Source organism: Scophthalmus maximus, chromosome 18, assembly GCF_022379125.1.
Source record: "Scophthalmus maximus strain ysfricsl-2021 chromosome 18, ASM2237912v1, whole genome shotgun sequence".
Lineage (NCBI taxonomy): Eukaryota > Metazoa > Chordata > Actinopteri > Pleuronectiformes > Scophthalmidae > Scophthalmus > Scophthalmus maximus.
This window is the reverse complement of record NC_061532.1, coordinates 5760001-5779222: the sequence shown is the minus strand read 5'-3', so window position 1 is coordinate 5779222 and position 19222 is coordinate 5760001. Positions and strand designations below refer to the sequence as shown.

General features: G+C 44.8%; 1 protein-coding gene across 4 annotated transcripts in view; it reads right to left on the bottom strand.

Annotated features, from left to right (window-relative positions):
* Positions 1-19222, bottom strand: part of LOC118290297 (neurexin-3b) — a 345685-nt gene that overhangs the window by 3737 nt on the left and 322726 nt on the right. For all 4 annotated transcript variants that reach the window (XM_047328638.1, XM_047328639.1, XM_035617875.2 and 1 more), the window contains one exon: positions 9323-9401. In XM_047328638.1, coding sequence (XP_047184594.1) covers positions 9323-9401 — 79 coding nt within the window. The remainder of the gene's footprint in view (positions 1-9322; positions 9402-19222) is intronic.

Here is a 19222-nt window from a genome sequence, read left to right as displayed (position 1 = left end):
TAATGACAGTAAACAAATAAGGAAAAGGTAATGTTTGTGGACTGGAAGTCCAAAACAATTACTTTGAGCCTCTTAAAAACCCGACGGGTGCTCAGAGTCTACCTCGCACTGCTCTAAAAAAGTAGAAAGTCACCCCTAACAAGTTGTCCTGAATGGAGGGAAGTGGTCCTCCCTCTCAGCAGCAGTACAGTAGGCTCCCCTACTTGCCCTAGCCTCTTGCCTTTTGACCCCTACAGGCACCACGATGGCACAAAGTCACCGGGCAGTTCAGTGACACCTGAATGTTTGCCGACTTGTCCCGTTTGATACTCCCGTCAAACGGGACAAGTGTAAGATGTGTTCTTCGTTTTGGACTGTGATGTCACATGATCCCTCATCAGACATCCCTACATCCACCCATTCATAATGAATCCATTTTGGACCACTTAAAGGGGCAGTGAGCGATTCTAAAGCGATGCATCGGTTTTGTAAAGACGAATATTTCCTCGCGGTCTGTGGCCGTCGGTTCTGTGTGAAGAGACGTGCTAGCCAGTGGCGCTGCGACTAAGGGCTTCTGGCCTAGTGATTAGGGCGTCGGTTTCTCATAACCGAGGTCTCTGGTTCGCGACAAAGTGAGAGACAAGCTTTCTCCACAATCGCTTACTGCCCCTTTAATACCACCGCATGCTTTATTAGCTAAACCTTTTTGTTGGAGTACTAGAAAAGAGTTTGAAACATTCAGATGTCTGCCGAAGCTGCTCATCCTCTTGCCAAAGTGGCTTGTTTGTACATCGCAAAGGCTCACAAACAGGGCACTATAAAAGAGATGCAAACCTTTTGGAACGTTAAAGAAAAGGAACACAACAGAAACCAAAAGGAAAACCAAAATCATAATTAAAGGCATTGCAAAACGAGTTCAGAGTTAGAGCAAACATTGTAAAAAAACAAAAACCATTCACAAAGTAAAGCCACAGATAGAGCTATCCAGAGAGGGATTAGTAACAGGTAAGTAGAAAGAACAGGTAAGAAAACAAAGTCGGTTCGGAGAAATCATAAAAGCCTACGGACAACAGTTTTCAAAAGGAAGGAAGCATACCATCAGTTTTGTCAACTTACATCAACAAATTGCCCGCATGATTTTGGCAGGAAGAAAAAAAAAATTTACAAAAGAAAGTTGTGTAAGAATGCCTTTGGACAAGTTAGGTTAGATTCGTTTTAACAGTTTCTGATTATTTAGTATATATTTCTCTTTTGAGACAGGATGGCACAGGGAGGCAACAACACATACATCCACACATCATGACATGAAAAATAAATCTTCACCATTCTGTTCAGGATATCTCTTCTTTTTTTTGGATAAGTATTTAGCTTTGTATACAAAAGAAAACTGTATATCTATAATTCTTGCTTTGATAGATACGTCTCTCCATAAATATCTACAGCCTGATCAGATGACTTTTTTTTTTTTCTTTCTCGCTTGACTTTAACATGTTCATCGGTAATGAACAAATGGATGACTGTACATATCTTAGAATCTCTACGTAAAGGGTTGGGGAGCAGGGAGTGTGAGACGGGGTGGGACCTATGAACATACTAGGAAGGAAATGACATAGATGGGGGTGAACGTGTACATCAGTTGCCATGTCCATGTAAAGGCGGCACGAAGCGGTCGGGCGGCATTAGAGCTTTTGGCTGTAAGGAAGGGATGGGGATATACAAACAATGAGCATATACATGCCCATCTACAAAAGAGAACAGCACTCTCAACAATGACAGTTTTACAGACCCTAAGCTGCAACTTCTTTGCCATGCACAAAATTAATCGTCCCTAATAATCGATTCAATCCAAATTCAATCAGCGATAACTATTTAATAACAGGAGAATATTGGAAAAATCAGCATAGAAACAGTTTGGAACAGAATTTCAAAGATAGTGGTGAAGGTCCACTTTGAGGGGAGCTTCTCTGTTTTCTCTTTGAATTTGATCTCCTGATGCCCAATCTTTAAAAAACCTGTTGCTGTTCATTCAATGAAATCAATTCATAGAGGAAAGAGGAAGCTTTGTTTCTAATTCGGGGAAAAAATAAAGAAATCATCAAAAACATTGATTCTTAGCAAATTAGCAGATTAAAATTTGAACATTTTCAGAAAAGGAAAAACAGAGAGATACACATATATGTGCGTTAGCATATATGTACAAATAAAGACAAAAAGAAATCAAACAGATTAGCAAGCAAGAAAAGAGAGGCAGTAAATTTTCTCACACTATCAAAGATGAACAACCAGAAAGCACACACTGAGGCAGACAAAGAGAGGGGGGGACAGTTTATAGGCAAAGTGTCACCACCTTCACTTAACTAATAATAAGCTGCTTATTATTAGTTACTTCAATCCATTTCTCTTGTTAGTATTTTAAAACACGGGACAGGGCGTGCAGTCTGGATGTACGTCAGAGAGAGAGAGGTAAATCAGACAAGGTCTTATTTTGGATTTTAGTTTCACTATACGAAGTTGGGTAATGCATGCTTCAGTAAGTTGCATTTAGGGAGAGTAATATACAATAACAATACAGCAAGGCAGGGGTCAGGGAGGGGGGAGGGGCTTGAGAAGGGGGTCAAAGGTCAGTAAAGGGTCGCTGCCGTCAAAGGGCTGTAGGATATGATCTGAGGCAAAGGGAACCGTTCATCAGCAGTCAACGAGGGACGGAGGTGCGCCCACGGGTGATACATCACCAGCATTACGTGGTACTTAGCCCCACCGCCTTTGCCGATTAATCAAGAGGGTGAGTAGCAAAGTCATAATTAATGAGCCGCTTTTTGATGAAATGTTTAGATGCTTTGTGTTGTGCGCATAACCAACAGCCTTTCTCTGGCAGACGAGCACTGTGCTGGGATGGAGTTCCACAAGAGGGCACATGGGGGGGGGGCTATTCTGCTGAGTGTAGGAGATGTGAGAGGCACATTTGTCTTCAGGTTGTGGCTCCTCCTCTGCAGACTGGTCACAGCAGACCTCATTCATTTAGCGACAACTGGGTCCGATGAACGGCACCGCCGAGGGAATATGGCGCGCGTCACGCCGCGTATTCTCAACGCCGCGGCTCTAATGTGGATTTCCTGACTGTGCGGCCGCGGTCCTCGGACGGCGGTGATGTCTGACATGACGCAGAAAGGCTCTCTACTGTTTGAACGTAGCGTTTAATCTTCCCCGTGACTGAAGTCTAACGCTCTTGTCGCGTGGCTGTGATATTATTCCGATAACAGAACTCCTCGCCTTGTTAAGTACACAACGGCGACGCGGCACAAGCCAATTCACCGAGGCTTTGTTTATCCGACTCTGCCCTCTGTGTTGTCTTGGCCTTGTTTGCAACCTTTTTCCCCTCCACTCTTGCCTAACAGCTTTCAGCGACTGTTAGCTCTGCGCTGAATCAACAAAACACTTGGTTGAGAGGGGGAAGCGCTGCAGTTAAGGGTCTCCATTAAAGTCATTGCAGAGGACCTTGATGTTTTGGTAAAGACTCTAATCCTATGTAAGCTCCTGTGCGAGCATCGCACATCTTCCCGCATTTCTGAAGCAGACAAACACGGTGGTTTCTAATGGGTTTGTTTAACCAGATTGCGTTTGTTTTTCCACCATTGTCAAGATGGATGGGGGTTTTATCCTAAGCCTCTGCCTCCCTGGCAAATAATCCTCCACTCTGCTCGACCTACAGCCAGTAACACCCTTTTCTTTCTCTCTGTGCCTACCTACTCACCTTTGCTTTCAGAGACTGAAAGAAACTGAATTCTATGACCCTTTGATTCCATGATGTAAGAAAGACTATCTGCCACATACCCATGTTTGCTTTTGAAGAGGAACCAAAGTTAATATAGGTGGAACTAAATGGCTGAATGAGTGACTAGCTCAGCAACTTGGAGGCAACAGATGCAGAAGTCTCAGAGCAGCACTTTCTCCACACTTCCCTCCTCTCCCTCTCTCTCCTCCCTCTCCTGGCCTGATCCCCGTGTCCATCCAGCGTTTGCTGAGGCGTCGCAATGGAGATGAATCCCGACGGTGTGTCAGGGATTTGACGGCACAAAAGCAGAAAGCCCGTGCACCAGCACCAACCGAGAATGAACTGAGTCAATGGGTTTTCAGCGCTGCGAATTGCGGGCGAGTCAGTGGGTTTGGGGCCTTAAAATCCCATTGTAGCTGCCTGCATTGTGCCCAGAGACCTGCTGTAGCAAGATTCATTCACCTCTACCCAACACAGGTAGGGAGCTGATTACCAGAGAGCCAGATTCTTCGGCGTGGACACACTTACGGGAACGTGCCAGGGATTATACTGGGACGCTCTGTCATGGCTGAGCATTCTGGAAACGTGTCCCTTTAAAAGCCGAGTACTTTGCCCTGCCATTAAATCATTTTATCTTGCCCATGCACACAAGTGCCAAGAGGAGCCAAATTTCTCACTGATGGACATTCGTTTTCCATCCAAAAAGAATGATGTCCCAGTTACAGCTCCGGAGAGCAAATAGGTCTGTCCTGTCAGGACACACAAAACAACCTTTGGGCGGAGGAAGAGCTCTCTTCCGGGGTTTTCCTGAAGCCACAGCGCATGGCAGATAGCTCTTAATCTGTCATCGTGTGGCTGGGGGCAGACTGGCGTCTAATGAATTGGCGTCTCCGGCAGGCGTGGCGACTTGCCCCTGTCAGCCGGTCAATTTGCTGTACAGCCATTAGGCCACACCTCTGCACTCGGCGGACATGTGTCAGCTGAGTAACCTTTAGACTGATCTGAGGCCTGTGCCGAAGTGACAGCTGGCCCGATGGGGCCTGACGGAAGCCATAGCTGATGCCGAGGGGAAACTCAGCGATCCATTCCAAAACTTAATGCTCCGCCCCACACGTGGCTCTTCAGATACAGCAAGGAAGAAATCCCAACCATTTCCATCCATGCGTCCAGGCCACTGAGATGAGGAGACACCTCTTAATATGTCTCAGACGTGTTCCACTTCATCAAGGGATGATTGGGTAACGTTGCATGCAGGGCCATTTATGGCCCTTTCATTAAACACAAAATCATTTAACAATCTATGACTGGCCTGAACGGTGCAACAGTTCCTGTGTTTGCAGAGATTTGCTCTACAAAGACAGTGTTGGTGGGTTGTTTAAATGCACTGAAACCACCTACCAGTATGTTTGTGCTCAGTAGCAATGCAGAAAGTTGTCGGATATTTTTTTATAGCGCAGCAAAAAGTAGTGTGTCCCATCTCTAACCAACAGTCAGTGTTTGTTCTCTTTATCCATGGCAACAAGCATCCCCCATCTCTCAACCTGACTTTTTGGCCACTATACAAAGCTGTATATGGAATATTTGTAATATTATCATCTTGTAAAGTTAATATAACAAGTGTGTTAACTGTCACCTATTTACAGTACAAATCCAGCAGAACAGGAGCAATATTTTTTTCTCATTTGAATCACATTTTCTGGCCACTGATGAATTTAAGTCTAATATTCAACTCTCCTGCAATTTCATTGGAATCAGGCAACCCCCTCTAGAAAAACCCTGCGAAACCCTGGAGGGACTATAAAAAACGCTCCAAACAGCTGAGGTGAACTGCAGAGCAGGATAAACATTCCCTTTAGTTTTTGTCATTTGGATTTGAGCACTTCCTTGTACCTACAGGTCCATTTTATACCGTACTGCTCAGAGTGCATCGGAGGCACTGCGATATATCTCTCTCGCGGCGGACATATTGAACTGCCGTGGCAAGAATTAACACAAGTGTAAGTAATACCGGCGATGATGGCTCCATTCCATTTATGTGTTACAGGCCCTGGTCTCTCTGACACAATTTACTGGCACCACAAGTGTAAGTGGAACAAAGCCATCAATAATGCCATTAGTAGCGGGCTGAGCTTTTCTTGGTACAACAGGTCAAAATGTCTGCTGGGACAAAGATGTATCGTTCTTGCCTTTCTGGCATCGGTTAATCCTGGTTTAAGTTTTTATATGTGCTTGATTTTATATGATTTTCATTGGGTCTATATAGTGTTAACGCCTTAGCAAGTCATGGTTATTGTATTTACAAATCAAACATTCTGATTTGCACTTGTGGATTTATGAAAATCACCAATTACAACAATATAATTACACATCAATCACAGAATGGCTCTGATTACACGGTAATGACGAGCCGCAACGCCGTTGATCGCTGTGAAATTAAATGAGAAGTCGAGCTGGTGTTTGCTGTTCTCATCCTTTCCAGGTGCTAGTTTTTTTTATAAGTGGGTGCATTTCTGCATAAAGACAGTGCTTATTCAGAGGACTGCTGAGAATCCCTGCACACTCTTTTTTATTATTATTAGCGCTCTTGTGGAACTCACATGGGATAAAGGGAAAAGGTAAGGTTTAACAGTTTCAGTAAACACAGACAACACGACCGCGAGACGACCACGCAACAGCAGACAAGACAGGCTCTGACAGACGCAGCACAGACAGAGACAGCAGGCACAGGCACAGACACAAACACAGACACAGGTAGCCTCCGAGGAGGAGCTGCCGCGCGGCTACAGCGGCGTTGCAGGCCCGCCGCTGTAGCCGCTCACATACACTGACATGTAGTAGAAGCCAGCGGGGGGGTTAGTCTGAAACTTATGGGTGGAGAAGAAGCAGCACACAAAATGGATGCCAATCATATCCATGCAGAAGCAGGGGAGTAGGGGGAGAGGATTCTTAGTTAGTCTATAGCTGCGGTACAGTCCAGTACAGTGTGCATGCCACAAATGCCTTCTACTTGGAGCAACAGATAGAATAGAAAAACAGATATACTTTGTGGCAATAAAAGTCTTTTTATGCCATCTGCATTCAAACAGACATGTATATGCAGAGAGGCTAAAAGAAAGAGGGAGGGTAGGTCGGATGGAGGGGGGGGGGAGGGTCAACGCTCGGGAGGGGAGACGGGGAGTCATTCTTTCACACACAACTTTCTTGAGACAGAATGGGGTTGCCTGCACAAGGCCAAAAAAAGGATGATGGCAAGAAAAAGATTTTGTTGCCGTTCATTTCCCTATGTTGTATCGAAAAAAAATGGGGGGAGGAGGATGTTTTCTTTAGAAGCCGTATGGCACAAAAAAATGGACACAAACTGGATGAGGAGGAGAACTTTGAATTTTCCAACCACCAAAAGTTCATGCGGCACAAGATGAGGCGAAAAACGGGAGGAGCGGCTCTATCCTTGCTTGGAGGATGGACGACGGATGATGAGGAGGACACCAAAGGAACAAAAAAGAAATCAAAACAACCACAAGAAACCAGGGAAAATAAAACCATACCCACTCAACCCGCCCCGGCCACAAAGTAAAGCAAAAAACAAAAGGCTGAAATTGTACGCGACCCAGCAGCTGGGTTCAGATCGATACAGAGGAGAGATGTTCATATGTGCATCACAGGAGGAAAAAAAACAAAAAAACAAAACATAATGCAACAGAAATGAAATCAACGTCATGTCATGCAACTGTCCATACAACTGGAAGCAGGGCAAGGAATGAGGATATGAATTTCTGTGTCAACATGGTGAAATGTACAGTATGTATGAGTGTGTATGACTACATATGTTGCCACTATATGAGGGGAGGGTACCATGTTCTCTTCAGTAACGACTTCTTACACTACACTTCCACTTTTGAGAAAACTTGGGTTTGAGGCTTTTTAAAGTCGGGACGCGTGAAAAACCAAACACATGAGCTGTAAAAAATGTGTCCATTCAATTTCAATAATCTCGGACTTAAGTAAGCAACTCATGCTCGCAGATAAAGCACCTCACTGCTGCATGAAGGCGCGTGGAAAATGGTTTTTCATCAAAAAGCCGTAGGCCCGAAGAATGTGGCCGTCATTCCAAGGAAACAAACGCCATTACAGTGTGATAAGGCTTCAACGGAAACGAATTCCTTTCACAGATTGGAGGGGACACTCACGATCACGAGCAGTCTCTACTAAATTACACGGAAAATATCTCGTTTCCCGAGGAAAAAATATCTGTTGGGTTCCCTGAGCGCAATGAACAAAGAGAAGGGGCGACACATTGTTTAAATCTTAGGCTACTTATTAGCTGTGAAACGCGGACATATGCTTGGACCAGCACCGGGCCATATTTAGGCAGATTAGCACAGCATCAATTAGTCTGCTGTGATGGCACGCTGAAGGACAGTGAAGCAATCAAATAGCCCGAGCTGTTAATGATTTGCAGAGTGCCTACACGGAGAAGCTTTTCACACACTGAGCCTGTTTGAGCTGAGCACACACTCCTCCTGTTTCACTCCATTAGGATATGTGCCAACTGCTCCTGGGCAGACGGGTGATTGACAGCTGCTTGTTCACAAGTCGTCCAAACCCAAGTCGCCTCAAAATAAAAACCGCTCTTATTAAGTCTGCCTTTTTTTAAATTACAATTCTGTTTTTATTTTTCAAACTCCACTGAGTCAGTGTTCTATCACTTTGTTCTAATTACAAAGTGATGTGTGGTAATGTGTATGTGTGTCTGTAAAGGGAGAAGGGGAAGAGAGACGATGCGCACAGAAATTCGAGGATATCTGTTCTCTATTAGAATGTTTCAGGTAAGGCAAGCCTCCGACGAAGGAAACAGAGGTACAAACATGAGAAGAAGAAGAAGGGAGGAAGAGGCTCTGTTGCAGTTAGTCTGCTACATATCACAGTATCTATGCTGAAAGCATCTTTGTTCTCGAAAGAATCTCAAAATGTATCCTCTGTCAAGAGAGACGCAACACACACGCACAGCAAGAGGAAGTCGACCCAGTACAGGACGGATACATTTTGAAGCATCAGTGCGGGCGACATGCGGATTGATACTAATTTCGTACTTTGTTGAGTAAAGTTGTGCTCTCGGCCGAATGCTGAGAGAACAAAATTAGTATCAATGCCTCGTCATGTCTGCAACCAGTGGCCCCATAGCTAAGTGTAACTTGGTTCAGAGGTGAAAGTATATGAGCTTTTTTACGACAGTGGCTATAAGACTAGAAGATGTGTGCATTTACTTATTTACAGTAAAAGTTAAAGTTGGAACTTCCAGCAGAGAGCGCGCTACGGGAGCTCAATTCTTACTGCTTTTATCCGTCTCCAAAGAGTTCTTTAAACTCTACATGTTTAGTGAGAACCCTTCGCACTCGTGTGTATTACTCACAGTGGCTACTTTTCTTTTCGGAGGACTTTTTTTGAAGTTACACTTGAAGCTCCCATGGGACATGATGCTAAGAGGAGACTCTCCTCGGTAGCAAATCAAAGAAAGATAAAGGAGAAATAGACCAGGTTCAGAGCAAGCACAACTCGACACACCCATCCCACCTGCATGTCCGGAGTCGCACTCCTCCAGGTCCTCGTCGTCGCTGGAGCACTCCGCCGACGAAACAATGTCATCTGTCGTCTGCAGAGAAAGAAACACCGACACCGACACACACACACACACACACACCGACACACACACACAGGAACTGTGGTTAGGTCCGGGGCGGTATAGTGAGCCCTCAACTTGCAAACAGCCCCTCCATTCAAGGATATCTCTGCGAACACAGACCTCTCCGCCTGTCCTTCGGCTTCCATATATCACCCGGAGTCAATCATATTTCACGGTGTTTATCATTCTTCACTTTATGTGCTTTCCACCTCCGCAGATAATTGTTTTCCCTCACCCTCCGCACTCCGCCTCCGATTATTTATCGCCCCTCTCCTCCTCCGTCGTCCACAGTCAACGGCCCCAACCAAGCCCTCGCAGATCAACACCGTCCCGGCTCCTGATTTGTGCTAAAGGGTGTGGAGGGAGCGAGGGATGGGGGTGGGAGACTTGCTAGCTACACCCGCACCGGCGATGGATTATCTGCACCCTCCAGTTCCCACAGTTCTGATTTATCCCCCCCCCGACACACACACACCCCCGCCCCCTCTTTTTCGGGTCGAACCATGGAGGACAGAGTGGGGTGGGGTGGGGGGGTTGTATTTCAGCGGTGGTGCGCTGGGCAGCCGGCGTTTATTAGAATGAATCAGCGGGGCGATAAAATAAGCCCTGTCACCAAGCAGGGTTATGAAATCAGAGTGCTGATTGAGTTTTCCAGTCCAGGCCCAGGGAGTGGGGCTCTAAATATCATTGAGTTTGACAGACTAATGAAACGCGCCCCCATGCTTGTGCTGCTGCCGTCCACACACACACATACACACACACACACACACACACACACACACACACACACACACACACACACTAACTGATGCTCAACAATCATATGTACAAAACCTCACAGTGAGAAAAGTAGATTTTTTTTTCCCAGAGCATATTCCTAATGTGTCCCATGAATATGCATGATGGGCTGTGCTATATTCTGTATCAGAACAACATGCTAATGTGCGTTGGTGCTAGTGCGCACGATGCACCACATTGTGTACTGTACTCCAGAGTGAGGGCGACAAAAAAAGGAGAAAAAAAACGAAGCAAGAGGGGAGGCTGTAAACTAAATTGCTGTAAAATATAGCCCCTTGGTAAAAATGACATTATTTATTGAAGCCACATTACGGGCGTAAAAGTCTGGGTTATTACCGAAAGAAGGTTATTGCTTGTTACTGCGATAGCGGCAAATGTGGGAGGCAGGGACTCGGAGAGAAAGAGAGAGATGAAAACGTCCGTTCCAGCAACCCTGTCCTGAGACCATCGTGCCGTAACCCAGGACCAACTGAGAACACTGCTGCAGTTCTCCGCAGCAGATGACGACTTCATCTCGACACAAAGGACATACTTTCAGTGCCTGTGGTGCAGCGGCATCAGACAGCCTCGCACACTAAATCTACATGCAGAACTGTGCGATCTCTGATTACCTGTGTAGCCAGGTTACTCAAAAGAAACACAAAGAATGAACAACCTGGCGGACGCCAAGGCTGCAACGACACAAGGTTACATTAAGTATGAAGAGAGAAATACTAACAGGCATCTTGTTCTACCATCTGAGTAGCAATGTATGAATATGTGATTTTCTTTTCATTTCTTATGCAAAAAGAAAATAAACTCACTTGAATAATCCATGAAATGTTGTAATGAGACATATTTAACTTGTAGAGGAGATCCCTCTCATGTCAAATCGGTTGTTTAAAACCGAGCTTTCATTTATTTTGTACATATTCCCTTTGCTGCGGTGGCGGGCAGAGGAGAAAACCCTGGGAAAACTGCTAGAATCGTCAGACCGTCAGTTTTCCGACATCCTTAGATGCGTACAGTATGAATGCGGTAATTCCCACATAGACAGAGAGGAATTTTGTGATGGTCATAACCTAAACGTGACAACTGTTACCGTTGTAGCGGTTTCCCAACATTGTGCAACAAGTGACCACACAGCCTTGTCAAAGGACCTCGGATAATCCTTCAGCAACACCCATCATTTCCTAAATGTCATTGCAACTTAATATATATATATATATATATCTCAGGGGCCTTCAAGTAACCTAAAAAAACAACCGTTGGTTTTTCTGTTTTGGCCTAGTGTAGAGACCTGGGCCTGCGTGTACAATGCAACAGTTCATAGATACAGGTCATTATACATTAATGACAACATAGAATACCATATCCCGTTTTTGCCAATTGATCCCCCCTAAAAACAGCTTTATTTACAGGACTGACATTGATCTTACTGGGTCAAATAAGGTGCGAGATAATTCGAATCCAAAATGTTCATAATCTCTGCGCTCTCTTGACTTGTTGTCACTGCAGAACTCCGGCAACAAGAGAGTCGTGAAGCACTTCCTCTTTGAGCCCATCCACTGTTAGGGGGGAGGACTGACTGCCTCAGCTCATGCTTCGTAAAGGTTGCATTTAAATGGTAGAAGGAGAGACTCCTTTCAATTTATGTACTTTGCATTTCATTGACAATCATCTGCAGACTCGGAGTAAGAGAGACCCTCTCTCGTCTAAGCAACGTTGATTCCACTCCGAGTGTGATGTTTGACATTTCTTGAGTCACTAGATGCGTTGCGCCTGATTCATTTTCATAAACACATGATGTATCTCTGCCCGTCACAATGGCTTAGATTGAAGTGCCTCTCGCGAGGGGCTTAGGGTGCCATTTTTCCGCATTTGGGCTAACGCAGAACCAACGAAGTGACGCGCGGAGCTCACAGTCTCCTCTCAGTCGACCAGAGACGTCGATAATAACATATGGCACGAGGCTAGATGTTGTAAACGCGAAAGGGACCTCGTGGAGCGGAAAAGGCATAGGCTGCATTTGTGCAGTGATGGAAGCCTGCAGCGGGGTATGGCATAATGATGCGGTTGGCCAGCGGGACTACAAAAACTGATTTCACAGCTGGGGAAATCCAATTCTCCGTCTAAATCTCCATAACATAGAGTGGGATATATGTTGGCAGCAGAGTGATTTTTTTGGGGGGGTGTAATTATTCTCAACAAACATTCTCATCGCCGTTCTAACAGAGTCTGGGTGGTGGGATTTACAAGACCGGTTAGTTGTGTGTGGCAGGAGTTGTGATACGCAGCCATGAGCTCATAATTTGTGAGTGTGTGAAGAACGTGTATCATACACAATGATTTTAGTACCTAAAGACTCTCTTAAGGTTGAACACCGTGCCTGATTATCCTGATCACCCTCAAATTCCTATCTCCACAAATAAACACCACGGACAGATCACTAGCCGGACTTCATGGAAACAGCATTTACCTCTGACCACTTCAGCACAATCAACTCACGCTGCCTGATCGATGAAGATGGACAGCTTCCTCGGGAGAAAAGTTTCAAAAATAAGCAGCTTTTTTTTTTTTCTTTCTTTCACGGCGTATGGCACCGACGTGACACAAAACGGAGAAGGTGCAGAGAAGCTTTCGGGCCTCCGCAAAGCTTCTCCGGTGATTAATCAGGAACTCTGGACGGACGGACTGTGAATCGGGCGGCAGCGATGCAGAGACGTTAACAGACAAGGCTGCAATTGCCTCAGCGAGTGAGCGGAGTGAATGCTACATCACCAGTCAGGCCGCCTGACCTCCGGGGGAAGAGGCTGCAAGACTGACCAACAATACACTTGACTCAACACAAACATTTTCACCTCTCCGGAGCAAATTTGGATATTTTATAAAATTTCGCAGCCTTATGCAGCAGTGTAGAATGAAAGCTTTGCCGCTGAATGTGACACCTGAATTAAAATGCGTGGAAGCTTTGTTTCATTTGTTCATTTTCACGTTTTAAGTCCGCCTTAAAACAACACTCGCATGTATATTCGAACAGTTTTGACGACGATAAGTATTCCCCCAGTCCATACCGGCCCCGGAAGACATCCCTTCCAAACGTGATGCCACTTTAAAAGACGGGGAAGGTAATCCACTGTCTTTTCAAATATACATTCATTAGATGTGTCAGAGCTCATGAGAGGCTTCACCAGACCGAGTGAGACAAATCGAGTGAGTGTCTCACAAAGTCACAGTCTGCAGCACGAGATTCTTTGTGTCATCGCCCCTTTTCCACTACTCGGTAAGGGAACACTGTCTGTTTATTAGTTTATCAGCAGCAGTTGCACTGCAAGGCCGCCACGCTCGGCAATGTCAAGCAGATAAATGCAGCGGCTGTCGGACAAATTTCCTCCGCAGACAAATAAAATCCACCATTCGTGCAGCCGGGGCCATGGTCGAGCCATCTGATTCAAACAGGAAGTAGGGAAAAAGACATTCCTCAGTAACTAAGTCTGCCCCTTTAGGAGGTAAAGTGCGTTCACACCCTCTCTTTACACCTGTGCCTAATAATAATCGTGAACTCGTGAACTAATCTGCGTATTAAATCAGCACTACCTGCCACTTTCAGCATATTTCCTCGCACAGAAAGCCACAGCAGACTTCACTGTGAGCGTCACAGAAGACATTTAACGTCTGCGACAGAAGAAAGTGATGAATATGCTTTTAATCTAAAATATTTCCTGTCGGTTTTCACAAAGAGAAATATACTATTTGTTTTCTAGAATTGATGGAATATAAGCAACTGTTCAAAAACGTTTATTTGAACAGACCCTGGTTGAATTGTGTGCTGGGAGCCGTCGTCTGAGGATCATACAACTTGAATGTTTCAAGTTGGAGTAAAACTCCTCGAACACATGGACGGCAACAGGAGCAGCTGCTGCATCAGCGGCCCTGGCTGCAGTGGAATATCCTGCCGAGCATGACAGTGATTTGATAGGTCACATCAAAGCAACAGCTTGTGCTTGGCAGGGGAAAAGAGAGAGACATAATGTACTGGACCACTGTCTGCTTTTCCCCTGGGTCAGTGGAAGCAGTGTAGAGGCTAAAACTCAGCCGCGGCCCCCCGGGTTACTAACATGACATGAAATATGAGCGCCAACAGTGCTGTGTCTTATCCGTGAGGCAAAGGGGGAATCACATGCTTAAGTACAGTACACTGAGTCATATCATCAGGCGGGGCGCGGGGAGGCTGGTCCTGAACACTCCACGGTTTCCTCATGACAAATGACCTTCACATGTTTTTGTCACCCGGGGGGCGAAGGAAACACTGAGGAACGAAGCCTTTTGAGAATAATGGAAGAGACACGACATTATAGATCCACATTACAGCCCTGCTATCAAACCCAATTTGTTTAATTTACGACGCCACAGTGCCCAATGGCAAAAGCTTCTTCTTTTTTTCGTTTGAAAAAAAAAAAAAAAGACTGATGGGAATAAACCCCAAACAAATCAATTTTCCTCAAGCGCCTCATCTTGGCAGTCAGTTGCCATGGATATCCAACGTGGCCGCATGTTCGGAGATCAAAGAGGCGACGTGGAGGCAGGGGGAAATCAAAGAAACACAATTCAAAGCAACTTCTTCTGCCCCCCGAGGTGTTCCTTGGTCACCTTGGAAATATTTTCCTCACGTGAGTTGGGGATACGTGCAGCAGACTCTTCCTCAAACGGCCCAGACAGCGACAGAAATCAGAGGTCAGGCTGACTCCCACTCCCGTCGCCGCCTTCTCGCTATCTTACCAGTTCCCATTCCTCCACTGCGACGGGCACTCGTACAGAAATAAGATAGTCATCTCCAATGGCGGAAGCTTCGCCTTTCAATTGAAGGCTGTCTGATGTGCGTGTTATCATGTCTGATCTGGGCTTTGACAGGCCGACAAGGGAGAGGCTTGTATTACAAGGGGAATCAATGGCACTAGGCCATATCCCTATCAATACGCTGCCACAACTCTTTTTGCTCTCGCCCCCCGCTCTGTGAAAGATAAGATGCTTCATCAGAAGAAGAAAAAAGGCTTGAGGGTGAAAGGTGGGATGGTGGCAGCACAGACTCACGTTAAAAATAACACGCAGAGGTGAGTCTAACGAAATATTTGATCAAGGTGTTTAATTTTCAACAGTAATGATGGTGTTGAAAGCAAACAAGCAGTGCAAAGAGGCCGGGAGTCCGGCTGTTAACCTCCTCCTCCAAGGTAGAGGATCATTTACGACAGAATGAGCACCAGAATCAACTTGTAGGGCCTGAGCCACATGCTAAATGATTTCCAAGATCAAATATTGATATTTCAAATGAGCACCCTCGGTGGGCCTTTTCTTCGTGGTCTGCTGTAGTCAGCACTTCTTTTTTTTCCCCCCACAGGTTTATGGAGAAATTGAACCAGGCCGGGAGACGTGGGTGAGGGGGGAGAAAGAGGGAACACAGCTGTGAAGGAGGAAAAAAACTAAAAAACATTTAATTTGTTCACATCACCGTGGTGGTGTGCTGGACGCAGCAGAATGGGTTTTGTGCCAGTATTTCTCTTTTTTTCTCAAGGACCTGCCTTTGCACAGGGAGCAGCGAGGGCTGCTGGCTCACAGCAAACTCTAATTGCCCCGCGGCCATAGGCAGCCACTTTCAAACAGGGTCATTCATCTTCCCATGGAAAAGGAAATGGTCTTTGGCCCTGATCCTTAATCACCCCCCTGCCGCAGTGTACAAGGTCATCAGAGAAGCTCGGTGACAAACACTCGCACTCGTACAGTACATGTATGTACACGCACCGAGACGAGAATCACTGAGGGGGTCTGTGGGGCGGCCACATAGAGAGAGGCAGGACGAGGGGGGGGGGTTGATTTCTTCTCCCGATGCGAAGCCCCTGACGTCCTCAGGTGAAATTGGAGCAGCGATTACAGCTCTGAGTTATGGTTTGTGTTACCGTTAGTGGTTCTCGCTTGCAGGGGAAGTGAGGAGGAATTCATGTGGATGTGGTGGTGGGCTGGGCTGAAAGCTGTGACCAAAGCAGACACAGGGGGAAGATGAAAGCAGAGGAGGAGGGGGGGGGGGGGGGGGGGGTCAGGACAGGACAGGAATGGAAAGGGCTCCATTTTACTGAGGATAACAAAACACTAGCCTTGTCCTCTACATGAGAATAAGTTCATCACTCAATGTTTCTTTAAGCAGGACCAATTAAGCAGGATTACTTGAGTAAATCTGGGTTATTTTCACAAAATTTAGTTTCATGAAGAGGGTAAGCCTGGTCTCTGTCAGGCAAATTTTTAGCCACAGCTTAGAAAGTAAATGGTACAGTATACGTGTCAGACTGCAACACAACATTTTGTCCCAAGTCCTTCACTGGCAGTTATTAATTACTACTGTACCTGGTCAGAATGAAACGGCACTTTTTTTACAGCCAGCATGAAATGACGCAGTTATGCCGTCTTAAAATGTAGAACTTAATATTCTCGAAATTCTAAATACATGACTTAATGAGGAATCTATTTTATATATGAAAGTTGTCCTTTTTCATGTTGCGTAACGAAGGGCTGTGACTAGCATTTATTTTCCTTTAAAAATAAGCTGCAGATTAATGCCATGATGATTAGATAATTGTTGAGCCCAAGTTGACGCATTTCTGTCAAAACAAACTCTATAATCAAAAAAAAGAAAGATAAGAAAATATTTTTTAATGCCAAAACCAGTGTATTTTGTGATTATGAAATTGCACAACAACATTTTTGCCAATTCATTTTCTGGGTTTTAGGTCCACATTACTCATACTGGGCCGTCATCCAAGATGTTATGATTACAAGAGAGCTAATTTTACAGAGGAGCAGACAGCAACACATCTGTACCTGCTGACTCTGTGCTCACCTTTGGAGTTTTTAAAAGTGCTGCCGAACATTCTCTTTTTAAAAAATAGTGTTTTGGTCGGTTCTTGCTTCAATATTTTTTTATTTTTCCACATTAATCGGAATTGTCAGAGTCGTGAACGTACATAATTTAAATGGGCTGATCACCTTAGTCCTGAGTTGGACTTATGGAAAAATTAAAATCTGGATTAGTTTGTTAAACTCACCTAATCCATGATTAACTAGCTCCAAGTGGTCTTGTGTTTGAGACAATGGATTTTATGAATAGACCTCAGTTGACCTCGCTAATTGCAACAACACAATCAATAAGTAAGACGATATATGTTCAATCGGGAGACCTATTGGCTTTCTGTTGAGGATGTGTGAAGTCTGAAACACGTAGCTGAAACTGGAGCCTGCACTTTGTCCACGTGGAACACGTTTTGAGCTGCCTTTTCAATCCATTTCAGTTTTGCTCTGTTTCTCACGGTCAAAGGCTATTATGACTTCAAGGCTGCAATGCCAAATCAATGTAGGCGTTATGTAATGGCCGACGCTGGCAGCTTTCTGTCTCACAAATTAGCCGGAGGGTCCCATTTGGGTTCCGTTGACTAATGAGCACAAACCAAATTAAGCATTGGATTTAGCCTCTTTTTTAGAAGATCAAAGTTGAACCATAATCACCAACTTATTCAAATGACTAAATTATTTCAAATATACCATACGTCAGAGCCCTCCCACAGAACCTCCACATGCTTACACGTGTAACCATGACTCCCCCGTGGACTAACACAGACACGCAGGTCCTGACAATTACTCTCCGCCCACTGCTATTAGGAGCAACAGGTTTCATTGTGGTTCGCACAGACTCTCTGAGGACACAAAGGAGAAACATCACTGGGGCCTTGCTAGCAGCTCAGCCGAGCAATGAAACACAAGACATTATTGCTGTGGAACATCAAAGGCTGAGTCTGTGCGATACATATTTAATTAAATGCTATTGACTCGAGAAGACACATGGTGAATCTGTGCGCACAGATACGGTAATGCATATATAGATCCCTGAATGCCCTCACAAAGAAGTAGTCCCTCTCTCTCTCTCTCTCTCTCTCTCCTTCTCCCCCACATATAGTCATAAATTCACGCACTCAGAGTGCATATCATCGGCTGGCAGCAAATATATTCACAGTGCAGCAGTGTGCAGAGATTCATTGCCCCCACAATGGTATAAGTCACCGGCTCCGCGAGCGCCGCCTCAAACGTTTATTATCATATGCGGTGCACAGCCCAGGGAGGTCCTTTTGATGAGGTGCTACGCAAATGCTTCAGAGCTGACGCAGATTTCTGGTCTCACAGACAGACAGATGAAATATCAATGACAATTTCATGTCTGTGTTGTGTTCAATGGCATGCGATATCTCTCACCGTGAGCTATCGTCTAGTTGTGTACAAAGACAAGGAAGCATAAAAAGCAGCTAGCATCTATCAAAATAAATGAATAAATAACATAAAACAGAAATACTGTATATCTTCCAGCATTTCTAAAAAAAAACAAAAATCCAATTTGCATGTTGTGTCTTGTTAGCTGTTGAGTGAGTGACCAACTCATGCAGCAGTGGACATGTTTGAGCTATTTAATGAGGACAGACCTTCTGCAATGCTGTAAGCAACATTATGCAAATGTTGGTGTTGTTCTACTTCGAAATTAAACACATACAAATATGACAATTAGAGTTATCGAGGAATACTCCGTAGACAGAGCTAGTCTAGCAGAGCTAGTGCTAATAAAAACACCAAGCCACGTCTGTGTAAAACACAGAGAAACATTTTCACATGTAACCTTAATAAGAACATTTGCCAAAATGAAATATTCAAATTAAGCATAAAAAAAAGTAAACTAATGGGAAAAACAAGAAGAAACAACTGGTGATGCAAACGTTTTACAGAAAAAAGAGAAGATTCCTATGTCTGAAGTAACTTTGAGTGTTAAAGAAAGAAAAAGAATGCTGGCAATGGAAGTTTCACTTTTATAATAGTTCTGTTCCCAGAACCGTTGTGCTGGAAAAAAAAGTTAATTAAACACCATCAAGAGTGTGGGATCTCACAGCAACCTCACAATTTTTAAAAATGGCTTGGCAAGGGATTAAATA